This window comes from Haliotis rufescens, unplaced genomic scaffold (assembly GCF_023055435.1).
Source record: "Haliotis rufescens isolate VD_foot unplaced genomic scaffold, xgHalRufe1.0.p SCAF_14, whole genome shotgun sequence".
In the NCBI taxonomy this organism is placed as follows: Eukaryota; Metazoa; Mollusca; class Gastropoda; order Lepetellida; family Haliotidae; genus Haliotis; species Haliotis rufescens.
The window spans coordinates 14591598-14616043 of NW_025963824.1; the positions used below are offsets into that span (position 1 = coordinate 14591598).

At 41.0% G+C, this 24446-nt stretch overlaps 2 protein-coding genes across 7 annotated transcripts in view; both read right to left on the bottom strand.

Moving 5' to 3' along the window:
- Window positions 1-24446, bottom strand: part of LOC124124414 (titin-like) — a 158951-nt gene that overhangs the window by 124177 nt on the left and 10328 nt on the right. For all 6 annotated transcript variants that reach the window (XM_048395765.1, XM_048395768.1, XM_048395769.1 and 3 more), the window contains 2 exons: window positions 5675-5849; window positions 4445-4566 (listed from right to left, as the gene is read on the bottom strand). In XM_048395765.1, the coding sequence (XP_048251722.1) occupies window positions 4445-4566; window positions 5675-5771 (219 nt within the window). In that variant the 5' untranslated portion in view covers window positions 5772-5849. Of the gene's footprint in view, window positions 1-4444; window positions 4567-5674; window positions 5850-24446 lie in introns of those variants that run through there.
- Window positions 5774-6680, bottom strand: LOC125379199 (LWamide neuropeptides-like). Its single transcript, XM_048395424.1, has 2 exons — window positions 5998-6680; window positions 5774-5849 (listed from the first exon to the last, which is right to left on the bottom strand). Exons 1-2 carry the CDS (start codon window positions 6678-6680, stop codon window positions 5774-5776), a joined length of 759 nt encoding a protein of 252 aa, XP_048251381.1.

Here is a 24446-nt window from a genome sequence, read left to right on the forward strand (position 1 = left end):
GGCCCCTACAATGCCACGTTGCGGCCTCCACGCAGTGCACATTCTGATTCACTTGCTCACACAATACACTGAGTATATCCCCACAAGTCCCCCCTCTCCCTGCCAGGCTGCCTCCTGTTGTTCCAGACAAGCCAGGCAAATGTCAAACACCCACACCCATGCCACAAGAGGTGGAGATGCATCACGCCTAACCCATTCAAGTATTGCTCACATTCTCTAAGACCTTATTTCTAGTGGTGTTACATAAATCCAACTGACTTTAAAATAAATACATAATTTAGAAGAAAAAAAACAAGAAAGAAGTGAGCAAAGCTCACATACCCCCGTTATCCCCGCTGGTCAACAATAAATAGTGAATAGTCTGGTAATTAATGAAATATTATATATTTCTAACTGATTTTAACTTCAATGTTTTAAAAACTAAGATTAAGTTCCAGTGACAATTGACCCCCCCCCCACCAATCCCCCATGTTACCAGTGTTCACTACGAGGAAGTAGATCATCATGAACACCTTTGAATAAAAATTTGATTGAGGAGTTACATAAGAAGGATTATTAAAAGGACCAAAAATTGTTGATATAAAAACACATAAAAAGTGGAACAATATCATATAAGAAAATCAATAAATTAATAATTTCCCCCTAGCCTTAACAGATATGGTAAAGAATTCATAAATTCAAACTAACACAAAGCACAGATACTTATGATGATCTACATGTGTGGAAACAATTTTGGAAAATATATTAGCTATACAAAACCAGTCATCAAAATTTCTAAATTCCATCATCTTTCCATGAAAACAGCAAAAGAGAAAACTTTCAGAATCTTATAAAAGATAAAAAACAATCATAGCGGTTAAATGTAGCATGTTTGCTGAAGCTAGGATACATAATATTGTAAACATGGATCGTACAAAAACTCTACCCAAAGTTTATGTTTCACCATGATTCTATGGAAACTGTTTCCATGGAAACAGCAAAAATCAAAAAGTTCAGAATCTTCAAACTAGCAAAAGGCACAAGTACTCATTGTGGTAAATGTGTGTAGCAAGTTTGGTGAAGCTAGGGTGCATGGTTAAAAAGTTATGGGCCGTACAAAAGCTCGGACGGAAGGACGGAAGGACGGGCGGAAGGACTGACGAACGGAACGCTATATACCCCCGATTTACTCCGTAAATGGGGGTATAATTAATGACTTTTGAGAACATTTTGGGAGGTGATTGTTTCAGAATCATATTAAATTTTCTTGGTCACTGTCACTGTGCCTGTCATCTTCCCGAAGCAAGGGCCTCCACTAGCCTTTATAGCAAAGTCTTGTTTCCACCCTTGCCACATCAAGCCCACTTTCCTGTGATAAATATGATTGGACTATCCCACGTATCGATAGTCAATCAGAGCTCGTTTTACAAAATCAACATCCACGACTGGTACACCTTCATATGAAAGTGATTTACTTCTGAAATATGTCTTTTTCATCTTTTAAACCCCCCCCCCCCCCGACAATTGCCTACGTTTTTGTGTCAGGGATGTGATCGTACATCTTTTCGTTGTCTGATCAACTTGGTTGTCGCCTATGGTAGTCACCATTTTTGTGAAGCTATACGAGATAAGAACAGCGATCTGTTTGGATATCACGTTTTCATCACAAGGGGCACAATGCGAGGTGGCGCCAGGGTCAAGCCAAGGAAAGATGCCTTGATGTGGCAAGGGTAGAAAGTAGGCTTTGATATAGGCTAGTGGACACGCTGGCCTCAGGAAGATGTAGAAACTAGGCTTTGATATGGGCTAGTGGACACACTGGCCTCGGGAAGATGTAGAAACAAGTATTTGTCACAGAAGGGACGAAATGTCCCCCGCCTGTATATACACCAAAATACCAAATATGAAGACAATCCAGCGATTAGTTCTTGAGATATCGCAGCAACACCGTTTTCCAACTCCAAAAGCAGATTTGCCTGCTGTGACCTTGAAAATAGGGTCAAGGTCACCAAAACCGACTGGTGTCTGCGGTGTCTGTATATACACCATAGTTCCAAATATTAAGACAATCCTGCGATTAGTTCTTGAGATATCGCGGCAACACCGTTTTCCAACTCCAAAAGCAGATTTACCTGCTGTGACCTTGAAAATGGGGTCAAGGTCACCAAAACCGACTGGCGTCTGCGGTGTCTGTATATACACCATAGTTCCAAATATGAAGACAATCCAGTGTTTAGTTCTTGAGATATCGCGGCAACAAACAGGTGGGACGTACGGACGGACGTACGGACGGACGTACGGACGGTCGTGAATACTATATCCCCCGCTTCGCGCTTCGCGCGGCGGGGGACAACTAGGCTTTGATATAGGCTAGTGGACACGCTGGCCTCGGGAAGATGTAGAAACTAGGCTTTGATATAGGCTAGTGGACACGCTGGCCTCGGGAAGATGTAGAAACTAGGCTTTGATATAGGCTAGTGGACGCACTGGCCTCGGGAAGATGTAGAAACTAGGCTTTGATATAGGCTAGTGGACACGCTGGCCTCAGGAAGATGTAGAAACTAGGCTTTGATATAGGCTAGTGGACACGCTGGCCTCGGGAAGATGTAGAAACTAGGCTTTGATATAGGCTAGTGGACACACTGGCCTCGGGAAGATGTAGAAACTAGGCATTGATATAGGCTAGTGGACACGCTGGCCTCAGGCAGATGTAGAAACTAGGCTTTGATATAGGTTAGTGGACACGCTGGCCTCGGGAAGATGTAGAAACTAGGCTTTGATATAGACTAGTGGACACGCTGGCCTCGGGAAGATGTAGAAACTAGGCTTTGATAGAAAAACAGCTTTCTCGAGCTTAACTGCACTCGTTTCAACCTGGCGACTTCCATTTCAGACTATGCTTGAAAAATATGTTGACACAGTCCTCAATTAAAATTTTGAAAACTGAACAAACTAACATTCAGGAATGTCTAATATTCATGGTTGCGATTTTATGGCAGTGCTTCCCACGTACTGTGCAACGCCTCCCCTGTTCAAATGTTCATCCCACGCAAGCAAGAGATAGACAATAATTTTGACGGAATCAGTCATACGGGCCGTAAATCCCCAGTGTTAACGTTTTTGAGATTGCATGATTAGAAAACACATTGTCACTTTCATGATCTGGTAAGCCACGCTTTGATTGGTTTGGTGAAAGGTCGTTTTGACGTGACCCGTGATGGAATGCCCTCAGATCTTTGTTTAGCGATAGCGAGAACTAAGATCAGAATTTTAATGAGATTGCATATTCCAGCTATTTGGTGAAAGTCTGTAAATAATTGAATCCAGACAATCCAGTGATTGGGTTATGATGATACACGATTAACCTGATCGGTTCAGCCGTATCTTATGATTTGTTTGTTTGTTTGTTTGTTTGTTTGTTTGTTGTTTAAAGCCGCACTCAGCAATATTTCAGCAATATTTCAGCTATATGACGGCAGAACCACTCAGTCCAGTGATTGACATCATGAACATCGATCTAGGCAATTGGGACACGATGACAAGCATAAACCAAGTCAGCGAGCCTGACCACCCGATCCCATTAGTCCCCCCTTACAAGCATAGTCGCTTTTACAGCAAGCATGGTTTGCTGAGACCTGTTCTACCCCAGATCTTCACGGGATTGTGTTTCTTTTGACCAGGATAGGCAGTCTGTTGACCTATTCTTACCTGGAATCCTATAAGGGAATAAACTAACGACTGACAAACTCAGATTATACAGTTATATATAGCGCAGGTATCCAGGTAAAATTATCTGCACAATTGTGGTTTTATGTGTTCCCCGACCAGTGGATAAGTGTTGATTCCAGTTATCATTCTCAACTCCCTGGGGAGTATACAACCCAACCTGCCAACAGGGGCAAGTTTTTTTTAATTTCAACCTCACATATCAGGTACCCATTCCCTGCTGTGTGAACAGAAACACATTTGAACTACATCACTTGCCCAGGGTGACACCGCGCGTTTTGACACTTGTGTTTCGGGTGTCTGTACGTATTCGTGTTTCATCTACCATTGGACGAGTGGGTTCTTTTGAGTGCACAGGGTGTATGTATTGTAAACTAGGGGTAGTGACAACACTGTAAGGACATGTAAACATTGTTGGGCCCAAGGCTGAATAACAACCCGGTCACAAGCGGGATACGATCTCAGCACCTGGGTCCTTCTAGCCTGTCACTTTTGACCGCTTGCCCACTCCAACCCCTACAAAAGAACACACACATGCATGCATGTTGATATATGTGTAAAATAATCTTGACTACGACCCCATTTGTAACTCAATGGTCTCAAAATGTAAAAGCCCAATAGAATTCCTCAAATCAAATACAGTTTGTGACGAAAAGGGATCAGATGACAAAAACACCAAATTGGTCAAAACGGCACCAGGCATCTTTGACAAAACAACCTATATAACAGACTTTCCTACCTGTTTTATATTAGCTCCCTGCCGTCCAATCACTGAACCAACAGCTGCTCGGGGGACTTTAACCTCGATAACGGTTTGACGTGATGTGGTAACTTTGGATGCAGAGAGCAGATCATCATCATCTGAAACAAACAACATCATGTGAAACACACATCACTTCATCTAAAACAAACAAACAAAATTATCCGATTCAAACATCATTTCATCTGAAACAAACAAACATCATCTGAAACAAACATCACTTCATCTGAAACAAACATTATCTGACATAAATAACCTTTATCTGAAAAAAACCACACAACGTTTCCCAACAACAACAATATCATTGACTGAAACAAATAATATAATCACTCAAAGACAACAATTGAAAAAACATTATTGCTTAAAGCACTACCTCAGAATATAGTTATTTTAAGTGGTGAGCTTTGGACCAGTTGAGCTAAGCTCACACAGGGAGTTATCGTGGATCTAAAATTAAGTGCCTGTGGCAAGCAAACTGGAGAAAGTAATACATTGTCTACAATATATATGGATCTTTTTAAGTCCTTATTTTCATCAATTTAGAAATATTTTAATAACTGCAGTTATGTAAAACTAAGAATAATCAACTAGTTTTGTATATTACATCAGCATTGTTAAAAAAACCCGCCTGCCGGACTGACAAAGCTTGTCGATGTCTACGTCTAACTGAGTGACCTTGACCTTCAACATCATCCAATCACAGGCAAGAATATTACTGTATAGGATAAACCTGGAAATACCTCCAGTCATGAGGAATGACCTTCAAAAATGACCCTTGACATTGACACAATAACGACTTATAACAACGGCTGAGTTAGTTAAAATTCACCATAACTGATTGCAAAAACTCAATCTTTTAATTAATTAATATAGAGTGACTAACAGCAGCCGAATTGTGAAACTGTTAATTCCTAATTAGGACTTTTTACTGTGCTGTAGACCTTGGCAGTTGTGATCCTTGGGCACGCCAGAAACCTATGATTGTGGGTTCGAATCCCGGTTCGCCCCAATTATGTTTCTAGGTTTGTCAGCACCATATCCGTGTTCGTGGTTTCACCGAAGAGGTAAACGTCTGAGACTTGCATCACTTCGGGCTTTCCTCCCACATTAAGCTGACACGCCTTGATATAACTGGAATAATGTTAAAAGCGGCGTTAAACCCAACTCACTCACTCACTCCCCCCTACGGACTCCCTCTGCCCAGCTTACCGTCGTCTCCGTGGTTCAGCAGCCAGTAAAGCAGGACAAAGGTGGTGGGGACGGCGAGGAACAAGGCGATTTTTCCTGCAGTGGTCAGCTCCAGCATCGCTAACACTGCAGCATCGGAAGGCAGCGGGTGTGGGTGTGGCTAGTAGGGTCAGCTCCTCTCGCTTCTCGAAACATCCTGGAACACACGAAACAACAAACATATCAAACAATGGAGTTGCTGAGATTACACCCTTAACTAACTGATCCTTACCAAACATCCTGGAACACATGATACACCAAACATATCAAACAATGGAGTTGCCGAGATTACACCCTTAACAAACTGATTCTTACAAAACAGACCCTTGCAAGATGGACCCTGACCAAACAGGCCCTTGCAAGATGCATCCTTACCAAACAAACCCTTACTAGATGGATCCTTACCAAACAGACCCTTGCTACATGGATCCTTACCAAACAGACCCTTGCTTGATGGACCCTTACCAAACAGACCCTTGCTAGATGGATACTTACCAAACAGACCCTTGCTTGATGGATCCTTACCAAACAGAACCTTGCTACATGGATTCTTACCAAACAGAACCTTGCTACATGGATTCTTACCAAAGAGACCCTTGCTATATGGATCCTTATCAAACAGACCCTTGCTAGATGGACCCTTACCAAACAGACCCTTACTAGATGGATCCTTACCAAACAGACCCTTGCAAGATAGATCCTTACCAAACAGCTTCATGCTAGATGGATCCTTACCAAACAGACCCTTGCTAGATGGATCCTTACCAAACAGAACCTTGCGAGATGCATCCTTACCAAACAGCTTCATGCTAGATGTACCCTTACCAAACAGACCCTTGCTAGATGGACCCTTACCAAACAGACCCTTGCTAGATGGATCATTATCAAACAGACCCTTGCAAGATGGATCCTTACCAAACAGACCCTTGCTAGATGGATCCTTATCAAACAGACCCTTGCAAGATGGATCCTTACCAAACAGCTTCATGCCAGATGGATCCCTACCAAACAGACCCTTGCTAGATGGATCCTTACCAAACAGAAACTTGCAAGATAGATCCTTACCAAACAGACCCTTGCTACATGGATCCTTACCAAACAGACCCTTCCTAGATAGACCATTACCAAACAGACCCTTGCTAGATGGATCCTTACCAAACAGACCCTTGCTGGAAAGATCCTTACCAAACAGACCCTTGCTAGATGGACCATTACCAAACAGACCCTTGCTAGATGGACCATTACCAAACAGACCCTTGCTAGATGGATCCTTACCAAACAGACCCATGCTTGATGGATCCTTACCAAACAGGCCCTTACTTGATGGATCCTTACCAAACAGACCCTTACTTGATGGATCCTTACCAAACAGACCCTTGCTAGATGGACCATTACCAAACAGACCCTTGCTAGATGGACCATTACCAAACAGACCCTTGCTAGATAGTAAGCGGAGTAATTTGATCAGATGGTCAGTGAGTTAACTGATTGGCTATCTTTGTTCCTGTGTGGTGTGGTTTGCCTGACTTGATTTTTTCTTGTATTGTATGGGAACAAAGTGTATCGCATCAACGGATGAGCAATGATAATCAAACTATTTGTTATCAACTGTTCTCGTCATCCAGTAATGTTACTTTCAATCATTGACAAAGAATTTTAGGATATAAAGTGTTTTAATACTTTTTTCTTTTAATTAGCAATATGGTTCTGATATCAATTAAATTACTTCTGAAAGTAAATAATGAGACAGAAACTGATCTCATCAGAAATCGTCATCAGACATACAACTATGTGTGTAAGTTACCTTCTTAATAAAAAGGGGACCCGTGAAGATCCGGGGTAGAATAGGTCTTCAGCAACCCATACTTGCCGTAAGAGGTGACTATGTTTGTCGTAAGAGGCGACTAACGGGATCGGGTGGTCAGGCTCGCTGACTTGGTTGATACATGCCATCGATCACAATTGCGTGGATCGATGCTCATGGATTGTCTGGTCCAGATTCGATTATTTACAGACCGCCATCATATAGCTGGAATATTGCTGAGTGCGGCGTTTAACAACAAATCAACCAACCAACTTATCAAAAGGGTAAGACTACAACAAGAACCAGTCCTTCCATGAATCTTAAGTATCTTAATGAATAAACTGAAAATCAAAAGTAACAGTGATTTTAAATCTTTCTTATTATTTAATTTAATCATAATTATGATGATATTGTTTGTTTGTTCGTTTGTTGTTTAACGCCGCACTCAGCAATATTCCAGCTATATGACGGCGGTCTGTAAATAAACGAATCTGGACCAGACAATCCAGTGATTGGCATCATGAGCTTTGACCCATAAGCATGGTCGTCTTTTGCAGCAAGTATGGGTTGCTGAAGACCTATTCTACCCCGGACCTTCACGGGTCTGATGATACTGACTAAATGGATTTCAGGATTAATCAATATTTAATCTGTGCACAAACAACACCTAACTTGACTAAATCTTTAAAAAGCCAATGAGTCTACTTTCAGCCCATAAACATCAGCACACTTTTAAACGCCTTAGTGTGTTTTGAGATAGATGCTTCCGAAAAAACACAAGATGATAAAAACAAGAATAAAATCAGTTACTTTATTTTTCTGTACACATCTATATGATTTTAGTGTAAAATATACTTTTGTGTACTCGACTATAATGATCGAGGTAATCAAAAGATTCATATTTGTAAAAAAATCAAAACATTAATTCTGTTTTTTCAAATGCCCCCATTTTTTAAGACTCCCATATCAGGTTTCTGTTACAACACCAATCAAAAGATGAAAGGGTTTATAAAGAGGGTGCTCCAGCCTTGTTAGAGACCAGATGGTGGCGCAATCTTCAAGGGGCAACACTCTCAGCTCTTCTCTTGTTTTATGCCATCAAATTACATGATATCGAAGGGAAAAAACACACATTTCTGGCAGGGAACATAGATACAGGTTCTATTTACTCAAATTCCTGGCTGAAGTCACATTGCTCTCACAGGATATCCCAAAATACAAGGAGCAGACGTCAAGCATCCAAGATGGCCGACCCTTGAACGTCTAGAGGAAGCCATGATTGTGAATTACTGCATTGGGCATGTTTGTCATGAGTAGGGCTGTTACGATTCACTCGCGTATTCGGTGAATCGAACTCTTTCCATTCATGAATTGAATTCGTCATTCGTTGCCATTAGAATCGAATATTTATGAATAGGCAAATATGTGCATTTACATACTCTGTACCTAAAATATCCATAGTGAGTGAGTGAGTGAGTTGGGTTTAACGTTGCTTTAAACAGTATTCCAGTTACATCGCGGTGTGTCAGCTTAATGTGGGAGGAAAGCCCGAAGTGATGCAGGTCTCACACGTTTACCACTTCGGTGAAACCCACGAGCACGGGTATGGTGCTGACAAACCTAGAAACATAATTGGGGTGAACCGGGATTCGAACCCACAATCATAGGTTTCTGGCATGCCCAGGGGACGCAACTCTGCACAGCGAATCGCAGCGCCTTAGACCACTGGGCCACCCGTGCCCCCTAAAATATCCATAAGAACATATGATATGTATAGATTTCTTCAAAGACAACACTCTTATAATATTTAATTTAACAGTATTGGGGTCATTGTAGCATTTGAGCAGATACTAGAACCTGTATAAATGCAGTATATAAATGTATAATATATTTATAATTAACAAACCATGTCAAAAAATTTATGTTAAAGTTTCACTGAATATTACAAATAATACATCGACTGCTGACTTGTTATTGTATTTGTGAATTAATATTTGTATTCTTTACCCCATATTCGTGATACGAATCGTATTCACCTCATAGTGTATTCGTTGCAGACCTAGTCATGAGTATTGTCAAAATAATACATAATCATACATGTTATGTCTATATGTCTGTGGAACTAAAATGTCAACAATGAAACCAACTTCTTGATTTAATTTGTTTATTAAGTTTCAAATATGTCATTCTGATGTGCCGTAGGCACAGACCACCACCTGTATTGGATGGCTGTGTAATGTTGGCTGTGTCTTGGATTAAAGTTCACACCTTATTTGCATGATCAGTGAGCTATGTTTGTTTGTTTGTTTGTTTGTTTGTTTGTTTGTTGGTTGGTTGTATAATGCCGTTATTCCAACCCAGAAAACCTGTTGGTCATGATATGAATAAAAGGGGGAAGAGAGGTGCTCAAAATGTAAAATCGCTGTGGAGAAGGAAAAACTCCCAGTACAAACAAAATCTCCCTTACACTCACTCACTCACTCATTCTGCCATCCACTCACTCACCATACACTCACAAACCCACCACAGACAGAGGTAGAGAAGAGAGTCCATGTGTGGAAGATTACAGTGGAGCAACTCCCAGGACAAATTCACACAATCTCCTTACACCCACTCACTCACCACCCACTCACTCACTCACTCACTCACCACCCACTCACTCACCACCCACTCACTCACCCACTCACTCACTCACTCATTCACCGCCCACTCACTCACTCACTCACCACCCACTCACTCACCACTCACTCACTCACTCACTCACCACCCACTCACTCACTGACTCACTCACCACCCACTCACTCACTCACCACCCACTCACTCACCACCCACTCACTCACTCACTCACCACCCACTCACTCTCCACCCACTCACTCACTCACTCACCCACCACCCACTCACTCACCACCCACTCACTCTCCACCCACTCATTCACTCACTCACTCACTCACTCATTCATCGCCCACTCACTCACTCACTCACCACCCACTCACTCACCACTCACTCACCACCCACTAACTCACTCACTCACCACCCACTCACTCACCACCCACTCACTCACTCACTCACCACCAACTCACTCACTCACTCACTCACCACCCACTCACTCACCCACCACCCACTCACTCTCCACCCACTCACTCACTCACTCACTCACCCACCACCCACTCACTCACCACCCACTCACTCTCCACCCACTCATTCACTCACTCACTCACTCACCCACTCACTCACCACCCACTCACTCACTCACCACCCACTCACTCACTCACTCACTCACTCACCACCACCCACTCACTCACCACCCACTCACTCACTCACCCACCACCCGCTCACTCACCACCCACTCACTCACTCACCACCCACTCACTCACTCACTCACTCACTCACCACCCACTCACCACCCACTCACTCACTCACCACCCACTCACTCACTCACCACCCACTCACTCACTCACCCACCACCCGCTCGCTCACTTACTCACCACCCACTCACTCGCTCACTCACCACCCACTCGCTCACTCACCAACCACCCGCTCGCTCACTCACCACCCACTCACTCACCACCCAATCACTCACTCACCACCCACTCACCACCCACTCACTCACTCACCACCCACTCACTCACTTACTCACCACCCACTCACTCACTCACCGCCAACCCACTCACCCAACCCCCACTCACTCATCGCACTCACTCACTCACCACCCACCCACTCACCCCCTCACTCACCGCCCACCCAATCACCCACCCCCCACTCATTTACCGCCCACCCACTCATCCACCACCCATTCACTCACCGCCCACCCACTCATCCACCACCAACTCACTCAGTCACCCCTTCACTCACTCACCCACTGCCCACTCACTCACCCACCACCCACTCACTCACTCACTCACTCACCCACCGCCCACCCACTGCCCACCCACTTACTCACCCTATGCCAACCAACTCACCCACCGCCTATCCACACACTCACACACCCACCACCCACCCACTCACTCACTCACCTACCGCCCACCCACTAACTCACTCACCCACCGCCCACCCACACACTCACCCACCACCCACTCACTCACTCACTGCCCACCCACTAACTTACTCACCCACCGCCCACTCACTCACCCACCGCCCACTCACTCACTCACTCTCACCCACCACCCACTCACTCACTCACTCACCCACCGTCCACCCACTAACTTACTCACCCACCGCCCACTCACTCACCCACCGCCCACTCACTCACTCACTCACTCACTCACTCACCCACCGTCCACCCACTAACTCACTCACCCACCGCCCACCCACACACTCACTCACCCACCACCCACTCACTCACTCACTGCCCACCCACAAACTTACTCAACCACCGCCCACTCACTCACCCACCGCCCACTCACTCACTCACTCACCCACCACCCACTCACTCACTCACTCACCCACCATCCACTCACTCAGTCACCCACTCACCGCCCACTCACTCACTCACCCACCGCCCACCATCCACTCACTCAGTCATCCACTCACCGCCCACTCACTCACCCACCGCCCACCATCCACTCACTCAGTCACCCACTCACCGCCCACTCACTCACTCACCCACCGCCCACCACAGACTGAGAGAAGAGAGCCCATGTGTGTAGGATTACATAGGAGCACCTCCCAGTACAAGATAATGCCAATGCTATCAGGAGGAGGAACTAGGTGAATGTCACGACTCCCCAACTTGGCAAGGGAACAGCAAGATGATCCCCCCTACATCTGACTGGTGTCGGAGCGAGATGGCTGCTCTTCCCCTGCATCCTTCACAGCATAAAGAACATTCGAGAGATTTTATAGCTGTCAGTTACAGTCTATTGCAGGTGTATGCATTAAGTTACCATATTCACCGTGTTTATAGCCCTGCTTCAATTAGGGCCCCCTATCCAACTCTTCAACTCATCTGTAATTAATCCTCACAAACATCCCCATGTTTGTATGTTTGTTTGTCGTTTTCCAGCTACATGACGGCGGTCTGTAAAACAAACAAACGAGTCTGGACCAGACAATCCAGTGATTAACATCATGAGCAGCAATCTAGGCATTAGGGATCCGATGAAATGCATGAACCAAGTCTGCGAACCTGACCACCCGATCCTGTAAGTCGCCTTTTACGACAAGCATAGTCACTCCCTATGGCAAGCATGGGTTGCTGAAGGCCTATTCTACCCCATCTTCCCGAGGCAAGAGAGTTTAAAGTCGAGTTTCAACCCTTGCCGATACGCTGGAATTTCTGGGCTCGATTATAGCAAAACCAGTGTCCCTTCTATGTCCATCCTACTGACCAATCAGATTCCATTACTCATATCACTTGCAATTGCTTTAAACAAAATGGCCACGCCCAGTCAAGATGATCTGATCGATTATCAAGATCTTTAGTGTGAATAAACGGGTCTTCCTTCTTGAAGCGCATCAAATCTTGTGAGAACAGTAAAAATGGGAAAATATACTTTAAAAATCCTAAAAGTCGACCGAAATCTGCACGTTGAAATCCATGTTGTTTATAAACCAGATGTCAATTTCGTTACGCGAATTTGATTGGACTATACATAGACTCGTTAGTCCAACCAAAATATAATTCCATAATTGTAGCCTAGTTCGATAAGGGTGAAATCTGGACTTTTAAAGTCAGTTAACTCCCTTGTCTCGTTCACTGCCTCTCAATCTTTGAAAATTTATTGCATATTTAATATGGGTTTAAAAAGCATCTACTTTGTCAAATTTCTAACTGCCAGGGACCGTTATTAGGGTGAATATGGTACACGTTTTCCTTCATCAATAAAACATACTATGACAAGTGTAAACTTGAAGTCTTTCAATCAGGGCTACAGATACGCTGCGCATACGCATAAAATACTCCCCAAAAATATTCAAAACCCAATTACTTTCAATTATCTTAATTGGGTACAGAAACGTATGCATTGAATGAAAAACACAAATGTGTAAATACTCAATGAAGCTTTTTCAGCATGCGTACAACGGAGCTAATTTCCGAAACACAATTACGAGCTAATTAACTTTCTGAGTCAAGCCTATATATTCAGAACAGTTATATACATCTAAATTATTATTTAATTTTTTTTAAATCTTAAAATGTTCACTAATTTGGGGAATAACCCAATAGAGTGGTGAATGGGCGAGTGAAACAATATTGGTTACCCAATGAAAAATGTTATAACCAAATTAAAATAGAAACCCTGGAGTAAAAACTCAACTGTTCAAAAAGTTATCTGGAGCTCTGTTCAATGAAATGAAAATATTTAGCTGATTCTTACATATATCCACTTGATGATCTAAAATTGATATCAGTACGTATGCTTCTGTCAATAAATGGCACTGAAGAAACACATTCTGCACCAGAGCAAGGAATGATCAAATATCAAATGTCCAGTGTGTGAACTTCCAAATCCCTGCACAATTCTCTCTCTCACTCACTCTCTTTCTCTCTCTCCCTCCCTCCCTCACTCTCTCTCTCACTCTCTCACACTCTTTTTCTCTCTCCCTCCCTCCCTCACTCTCACTCTCTCTCACTCTCACTCACTCACACTTTCTCTCACTCACTCTCACTCACTCACTCACACTCTCTCTCACTCACTCACTCTCACTCACTCACTCACTCACTCACTCACTCACTCACTCACTCACTCACTCACTCTCACTCACTCACTCATTTCACATTTCCGAAAAGGGCGACTAGGCTTGGTGTAAGAGGCGACTAATGGAATCGGATGGTCAGACTCGGTGACCTGGTGGATGAATGTCATCGTATCCCAATGGCATAGATCGATACTCAAGATGTCATCTACTGGATTGTCTGGTCCAGACTCGAATATTTACAGACCGCCGTCATGTAATAGTAAATTGAAGAGCACAGAGTTAAACAACAAACACATCTGAAAAATGAGGCTGGTGACCGGTTATTGTGGACCAATTATCGCCAACACCAACAGGATCGTGACTCGTTTTACTTTTGCTCGTTTTTATTGGACGAGAGAAATATTTATATGAAAATAATAACCAAATTATCTCTTGTTAGGAAACATCAAAAACATACATGTGGGATGTCACATGACTAATTCCCGTGTAAACAAACATCCAAACAAGATGATGAAGCACATTCAGTTTTGTTATTGCCTACTATCGGTCATTCCTTCTCCAAAATACAATATTTAAACCTATTGTAGCATTTTTTGTGTGTAAAAGGCATAACCTGTAGATAATTGTGAATCCATAGCACATAGTGTCATATTAAACAAGTTTCAAATTGGGGAATATGGGTTTATGTCTGGTGGGTAGAAAACAACTGATAAAAGCCTTATCAATTTTGATGACTAAAATTTTTTAATGTGACACCAGAACTGTTCGAAATAACTACCTGCCCGCCTGTCTGTGGCTGGTAACTTTTCTGTCGGGCTGCATAAACTTTTTCTCTACCTGCCCGACTGTCTGTCAGAAAATTTTAAAACTACTTACATATTCAGTTTAATCATAACTCCTCGTAGATTCTCTGGTAATTGTTGCATTATTTCTACTGAATCAGAACGTGATTTGTCTCTTATTTTTCACGACTTTTCAATATTTATAATGTCTGAATGGGGGCAGGTATCTTCGAAGATGGGCAGGCAACATTTCTGGGTCACCTGCCCTCCTGTCTTGTTGAGTTCTAAAATGATTTCGAACACTGTAATGTGATTTTTATAACTGAAGATGTGCGTGCTATCATGTGGCACATGCTATTTAGATGATGGGAACGGGAAAGTTCCATTTCTACGGTTTTGATTACCTTCCATCTCCTTATTACAGAAATCGGCTCAAAGTTTTTTTCACAGGCAGAAATAAGCGCATTTGTCCATATTTCATAAAAGTCAGCGTTATGGGTACAGTCTACGCTATACATGGAATGTTTCAGAAATAACCACTTGAATATGACTTGCAAAAATTATGCAGTGTTCCTGTTTACCAGGAAGTACCAGTTTTTTACCAGTCGGTCGGTAATTCATGTGACTGCCAGTCCCTGTGGACTGGCAAATAAGGTACTTTATCGATCTTTGTTGTTGAACAAAACATTGGCAATATTCATTTAAGTATATTTTTCGAATAAAGTCAGTTTGTCTGTTACCATCAGGTTTTCCGCTTGTCTATATTTAGTGAAATGAAATAACCTTTCACTTTGCTTTGAGTGAGTGAGTAAGTATGGTTTAACGCCGCTTTTAGCAATATTCCAGCAACATCACGGCGGGGGACACCAGAAATGGGCTTCACACATTGTACCCATGTCGGGAATCAAACCCGGGTCTTCGGCGTGATGAGCGAACGCTTTAACCACTAGGCTACCTCACCGCCCCACACTTTGCTTTGAGGTTAAATATATATTTGTAGTGACTTAGTCTCAAAATGTTAGAAAAAAATATACAAAATAGTGACTGAACTATGTGTGAAGGACATGCAGATCTCACTATGTTACTTTAGAGATGAAGTCATTACAAAATTAGAGGTGACTGGTAATTTTTAGAGTCATGTAATAGTAAATTGCAGAGTACCGAGTTAAACAACAAACAAACAAACAAACTCATCTGAAAAATGAGGCTGGTGACCGGTTATTGTGGACCAATCATTGCCAACACCCACAGGATCGTGACTCATTTTACTTTTGCTCGTTTTTATTGGAAGAGAGAAATATTTATATAAAAATAATAACAAAATTATCTCTTGTTAGGAAACATCAAAAACATACGTGTGGGACTTTGTCACATGACGTGTGGGATGTCACATGACTAATTCCTGTGTAAACAAACATCCAAACAACATGATGAAGCACATTCAGTTTGGTCATTGCTTACAATCCGTCATTCCTTCTCCAAAATACGACATTAAAACCTATTGTAGCATTTTTTTTTTTAAAAGGCATAACCTGTAGATAATTGTGAATCCATAGCACATAGTGTCATATTAAACAAGTTTCAAATTGGGGAATATGGGTTTATGTCTGGTGGGTAGAAAACAACTGATAAAAGCCTTATCAATTTTGATGACTAAAATTTTTTAATGTGACACCAGAACTGTTCGAAATAACTACCTGCCCGCCTGTCTGTGGCTGGTAACTTTTCTGTCGGGCTGCATAAACTTTTTCTCTACCTGCCCGACTGTCTGTCAGAAAATTTTAAAACTACTTACATATTCAGTATAATCATAACTCCTCGTAGATTCTCTGGTAATTGTTGCATTATTTCTACTGAATCAGAACGTGATTTGTCTCTTATTTTTCACGACTTTTCAATATTTATAATGTCTGAATGGGGGCAGGTATCTTCGAAGATGGGCAGGCAACATTTCTGGGTCACCTGCCCTCCTGTCTTGTTGAGTTCTAAAATGATTTCGAACACTGTAATGTGATTTTTATAACTGAAGATGTGCGTGCTATCATGTGGCACATGCTATTTAGATGATGGGAACGGGAAAGTTCCATTTCTACGGTTTTGATTACCTTCCATCTCCTTATTACAGAAATCGACTCAAAGTTTTTTTCACAGGCAGAAATAAGCGCATTTGTCCATATTTCATGAAAGTCAGCGTTATGGGTACAGTCTACGCTATACATGGAATGTTTCAGAAATAACCACTTGAATATGACTTGCAAAAATTATGCAGTGTTCCTGTTTACCAGGAAGTACTAGTTTTTTACCAGTCGGTCGGTAATTCATGTGACTGCCAGTCCCTGTGGACTGGCAAATAAGGTACTTTATCGATCTTTGTTGTTGAACAAAACATTGGCAATATTCATTTAAGTATATTTTTCGAATAAAGTCAGTTTGTCTGTTACCATCAGGTTTTCCGCTTGTCTATATTTAGTGAAATGAAATAACCTTTCACTTTGCTTTGAGTGAGTGAGTAAGTATGGTTTAACGCCGCTTTTAGCAATATTCCAGCAACATCACGGCGGGGGACACCAGAAATGGGCTTCACACATTGTACCCATGTCGGGAATCAAACCCGGGTCTTCGGCGTGATGAGCGAACGCTTTAACCACTAGGCTACCTCACCGCCCCACACTTTGCTTTGAGGTTAAATATATATTTGTAGTGACTTAGTCTCAAAATGTTAGAAAAAAATATACAAAATAGTGACTGAACTATGTGTGAAGGACATGCAGATCTCACTATGTTACTTTAGAGATGAAGTCATTACAAAATTAGAGGTGACTGGTAATTTTTAGAGTTGCCCGTCCAGCAGGACTGTTAGTTTCAAGAGCAGGCAGAGACACTGATTATGTTAATTTAACAATCTCATTAAAATCAGATCTTAGTTCTCGCTATCGCTAAAACAAAGATCTGAGGACATCCCATTAAGGGTCACGTCAGAGCGACCTTGCATCCAACCAATCACAGCGCCGCTTACCAGATCATGAAAGTGACTGTCGGAATGTGTTTTCTAATCATGCAACCACGAAATATTTAACACGGGGAATTCCAAACCAGCTACGGGTTTTATAGTTATATCCATACAATCTAGGCCATCTATAAGCCATTCCAGAATGTTCTTCTTATCAGTTTTAAAATTTTTAATGGAGAATACGTCAAAATATGTTTCTAGGCGTAGTCGCCAGTTTGAAACTAGTGTCGTAAAGCTCGAGAAAGCTGCCTTCTGATTGGCTAATGTCGATTTCTTGTGAGTCATTTCATTGGTCAGTCAAAATTCACGAAAGGTCGTTCTGACGTGACCCGTAATGGGATGTCCTCAGATCTTTGTTTAGCGGTAGCGAAAACTAAGATCTGATTTGAATGAGATTGGTTAATTTCAAAGCCTGTTATTGGATTTAAATAACAAATAGTCTGCAGTTATTTCAAGTCAAAGCCTTGTGGGAATACACCTAACAACATCCATCTGCACTAATGTCCATCTTGATCAATAACTGTATCAAAATCAGGCAAAGTATTTCATTTTCTGTGTGTATTTGCTACTCTGTGTATTATGCAGTCAAAAACTACATTCATGGCTTCAGGTGGACCAACAGGAGATAACAAACATGGCGAAAAGAAACGTGAAATTTGTGATAAGACATCTTTAGACCTGATGATTTACCACTCCAGTTGTACTTCTTGTTACCATGAAAACCCAGTTGCACCAAACACCCTGGTCCCGTAAGTTTATCAACGTTGAAACAGGTCGGTCTGCTGTCAGTGTCACGTAAGTTAATGACGTATTGCTGAAAAACGTAACATGTGAACATGATCTTGAAGTACCCACACTTTGATAATGTCATACCCACCAAAGCATGACAAGTCACACAATACAGACATTATTGGTGTAGTGTGATAAATATACCTTAGAGGCATTGAATGTGTTCCAAGACAGTTGTGGTGTGGAAAAGTAAGAGTTAGACAGACACGATTCTTTTTAAGATGCACTTAGTGCATGGTGACATAAATATTAGGTTGCATTATTTAATGATAGGTTGCACTGGTGCATGTTTTATAAAGCTAAATCAAGCCCTGTGTTTGTCTTGTAAAACCCATCAATCAAAAGTGGATCTACATCAGAATTTCAGTTTTTGCTATATATATATTGCCTGTTATTTTTTATGCATGGAATAGTTTGACAAGTCTCTGTTTGAGGCTTCCGTGGCCTTGCTAGGTTTGATCTCAAAAACAATATGCTGACATTTAATAATCAAACAACAAGCTAAGGCTTTTCACAAGTCAACATAGGCATTTATGACGTTTAAAAATAAACACAACGACTGATTATTCCTGACATTTTTTCCATTGTTTATGATGTCATTTAACAGCCATTGTGCGTCATGTGACAGTTACATTGTTCATGACGTCATGTAACAGCCATTGTGACATGCGACAGTTACATTGTTCATGACGTCACGTAACAGCCAGTGTGATATCATGCGACAATAACATTGATTATGACGTCATGTAACAGCCATTGTGACGTCATGCGACAGTTACATTGTTCATGACGTCACGCAACAGCCATTGTGACGTCATGCAACAGTTACATTGATCATGACGTCACGTAACAATCCACTGTGACATCATGGAACAGTTACATTTTTCAAGACATCACGTAACAGCCATTGTGACGTCATGGAACAGTTACATTGTTCATGACGTCACGTAACAGCCATTGTGACGTCATGGAACAGTTACATTGATTATGATGTCATGTCACAGCCACTGTGACGTCATGGAACAGTTACATTGATTATGACATCATGTAACAGCCATTGTGACGTCATGGAACAGTTACATTGATTATGACATCATGTAACAGCCACTGTGATGTCATGGAACAGTTACATTGATTATGACATCATGTAACAGCCATTGTGACGTCATGGAACAGTTACATTGATTATGACATCATGTAACAGCCATTGTGACGTCATGGAACAGTTACATTGATTATGACGTCATGTAACAGCCATTGTGACGTCATGGAACAGTTACATTGATTATGACATCATGTAACAGCCACTGTGATGTCATGGAACAGTTACATTGATTATGACATCATGTAACAGCCATTGTGACGTCATGGAACAGTTACATTGATTATGACGTCATGTAACAGCCATTGTGACGTCATGGAACAGTTACATTGATTATGACGTCATGTAACAGCCATTGTGACATTATAGAACAGTTACATTGATTATGACGTCATGTAAAAGTCATTGTGACGTCATGTGACAGTTACACTGATAATAACGTCATGTTACAGCCATTGTGACATCATTGGACAGTTACACTGATTATGACGTCATGTTAAAGCCATTGTGATGTCATGCAATAGTTACATTGTCCATGATGTCACATAACAGCCATTATAACGTCATACAAAAGTTACATTCTTTTTTATGTCACGTAACAGCCATTGTGACGTCATGCGACAGTAACATTGTTCATGACGTCACGTTACATCGATAGTTACATTCTTTATGTCACGTAACAGCCATTGTGACGTCATGCAACGGTTACATTGATTATGATGTCATGTAACAGCCAGTGTGACGTCATGCGACAGAATCATTTCTAATTTTATGAAATTCTCCATGTCGATGGTGCTATCAACCAGACTGTTTTACTCACATGACAGGTTAAGTTTGGCGTGTTCTAACATGCAATCGGATTTAGCATATGTTTTATGAAAGGGGGTAAGGTAGTGATAATCAGGTAACTGCAAAACCCCGTAGATACTCATTGATAAATAAGACCCGGGAAGATCTGGGGTAGAATAGGTCTTCAGCAACCCATGCTTGCCGTAAAAGGCGACTATGCTTGTCGTAAAAGGTGACAAACGAGATCGGGTGGTCAGGCTTACTGACTTGGTTGATCCATAACCGTGTAATTCTGACGTTGACCCAAGACAACTTCATAAAAATGGACACAAAATAGAACGTCATCGCATTGCATCCAAATAGGATGAATCATCAAATAGAATTGAGATATATTGAGATAGTTACAGTGGATGCTGTCCAAAAATAAAATTACTCATTCTCTTATTGAGAGAAATATTGACCAGGGATTTAACTAGGATTTCAAACTAAATGCCCTGGCAGACAAATAGGGAAAAATGTAGATTTGTTCAAACTTGTGGTTTTCTTAAAAGTCCATCTTTTGATAATTCAGGGGTATTGTAACATTCCATGTCCAACTTAACATTACAGCTTCTTGTTTATTGGTCCTGCATGTTATCAGTGATATACAGGTCACCTTTGCAAAGAAATAACATTAGTTATTACCCTAATAACATAAGCCATAACCACAATAACATTAGTTATTACCCTAATAACATAAGCCATAACCACAATAACATTAGTTATTACCCTAATAACATAAGCCATAACCACAATAACATTAGTCATAACCACAATAGTGAGTGAGTTGGGTTTAACGCCGCTTTTAACATTATTCCAGTTATATCACGGCGTGTCAGTTTAATGTGGGAGGAAAGCCCGAAGTGATGCAGGTCTCAGACGTTTACCACTTCGGTGAAACCCACGAGCACGGGTATGGTGCTGACAAACCTAGAAACATAATCGGGGCGAACTTGGATTGGAACCCACAATTATAGGTTTCTGGTGTGCCCAAGGGACGCAACTCTGCACAGCGAATCGCGGCGCCTTAGACGACTGGTCCACCCGTGCCCCCATAACCACAATAACATTAGTTATTACCCTAATAACATTAGCCATAACCACAATAACATTAGTCATAACCACAATAACATTACCCATAACCACAATAACATTAGTCATAACCACAATAACATTAGTCATAACCACAATAACATTAGTTATTACCCTAAAAACATTAGTCATTACCATAATAATATGACAAATTTTTAATTCTAATTTGGGAAATGTCACTGACATTTGCATCAAACTTTGAGCCAAATATCGGCCCCCGAGAAAGTCTAGATATATCCATGCTGGCAAGAAAATATGAATTCTGTATACACTTCTCCTACACATTCTAGAACATATGAGCCGGTTCCAAGAGATGGATAAGTTTCTGGATGAGGCGGTGATTTGTTCCCAGCTGCTAGCTTCTGTCTACAGCACTGAAGGTGCAATCGGCATGCATGTCATGTGCAAGTAACATGCAAGTAATTGGAGACAACAACAGAAGTATGCAACCACTTGCCAAGTGCATCTCAGTCCGATCCGCACTGCAGCTGATGGAATACTTTCCTAACAACCTCACTTTAGATGTCCTGATAAATTCATGGCAAGTAGACGTTTATCAACATGTTTGGAAAATTAGCTGACATTTTTTAATAAAAGGAATGTTATCTGTTTTAAGTCTAATTAGTAATTTGGATGTAAATATAGAAATATTTGGGATAAACAGGTCACAGTGTTTGACACAGAAAACATCCACGTCATTTCAAGTATATGATAATTGCAAAGGTTTTTCAGCTTAATGAAAAATTACTATCAGTTCTGATTATTCAAGTTAAATAAATTTTCATATTACAAAAGCGCAATGACTAAAAACCTATTCAAAACTAAGATGTTTCTTAAAAGTAATTCAGTAAATAAGACAAGTACCAAAAAAACTACATTTTGCATAATTATTAGTCAGTACTAGAGGCAGGCCTCAAAGTTTAAAATTTTACCAAGCAGCCATATGGCTACAAGTATTTCTTTCCAGGTAGCCAGTGGTAAAATCAAGAAGTCAAGTCAATATTGTAGGTAGCCAAAAGCATTTGAAATTATCAAATAACTATTATAATATGTACAAGTTACAGCACTAGTCTTGAAATTGTATCTTAATAGAAACTGTACTTGACATTTGTTACTTGTGACTTGAACAATGATGCAATTTATGTTACTAGATTATATAGGTATATCCTCGCTTATCCAATGAGCATTGTCAACTAAAATAAAGAACGAATTACATTAATTTTTTATGTATTTTGGTTCATTGTCGACTGTAGAAGGAATTATTTGCGAGTACAATTATCAGCAGATGTGTTTCTGAGATCAGCTGTTACTCATTTTTGTGTCTACAGATGTGTAGCAATAGAATTTAGTCGCCACAAGATATTTTTCTAGGTAGTCATTTGGCTACCATTGAATTTTAGACAGTAGACAAACTGAAATTTAGGTCGCATTGGCGACTGTTTTAGTCGCAACTTTGAGGCCTGAGAGGGATTATTCTTTATAAAAAAAACTTCAAATATCTCAGGAAATGGCTCAACACTAGTGAATTATTAAACTGTCAATTACAAATATCCTTTTAAAAAATACCTTTCAGAAAATTCATTAAAAAAACCAACTATCTGACCTTCACTGCAAGTGCAAGGAAAATAGGGTTGACATTGGCAATAAACTTTACATGTATTAAATACCATGAACAAAACACAACTATAATATACCCTGTCTAACACACAACAGTCTCATAATGACCTCCAATCATTCTCAACAACCTGTTGAGTTGTGCACATGTCAACAAACATGGCCGCTGAAAAAACACAAGCCAAGTCACTTGCCAAGACCTTGTGTCGGAGAGAATGAAGGATCTCACGGCTTCTTAATGAATGTACAAATAAACTTACACCATTTAAATAGAAATTCAGAGAAAGTTCAGCTAATGACGGACATTTCAAACGGAAAAAAAATGAATTAACACTTATTGTTCTACTGAGGTTACGGACGAGTCATAGACTGCATGTGAAAAATATTTTTACTAATTTGCAGAATTTTCTATAAATCTACACAATTTCTCACCTTATTAAAACTGTGAGAGGGGAAAGCGGTGAGGGTTTCAACAGCCGACAGGACCAGCATCGCGAAAATGGTACAAAGCAAAAAATACCCAGTCCTATATTTATACTTACCTCACAATATGCCATCATGTTGGGCAAGTCCATTTATATCTTTAGGGTTGATAGGTGTGTTCTGTGATAAAATGTTAGATTCCTATTTTGACACACACCCAGTACTTTAATATCACCAAGGATTAGTCCATTTCTGACATGAGGGGTGGAAGGTTTAACAAGATCTTTTACAAAAGGTCATGCAACTTCAATATTACTTTACAATAAATTAAAAAAATCCCAAGTTTCCAACGAATGAAATCATAATTATTTAAAAAAATATTTTCAATTATTTTTTTTATTTGGTCTGTTTTGTTAAAAGAAAAAGTAACAATAGGTAGTTTGCGAGTATCATCATAATTGAATCTAGAAGTTGAGTTGAGACACCAGTATGCTGTGTGGTGTGCGAGAACACCCCAACATGTTCAAGGTACGCGAATATCTGAAATTGATCTTCATGCTCCATAAATAACACAGTGGTACATGCAGCCTGCATCTCAGTACACATCTGCCAGGGTTAGTGTGAGGCAGAGATCCTGCTCACCAATGGGAGATACGCCCTCAATAACAGAA

Coding starts and splice junctions, on each gene's coding strand:
- LOC125379199 (XM_048395424.1), bottom strand. CDS start 6,680: ATGAAGCTGTTTGGTAAGGATCCATCTTGCAAGGGTCTGTTTGATAAG. Junction 5,850..5,997: donor GGTCTGTTTTGTAAGAATCA/GTTTGTTAAGGG, acceptor CGTGTGTTCCAG/GATGTTTCGAGAAGCGAGAG.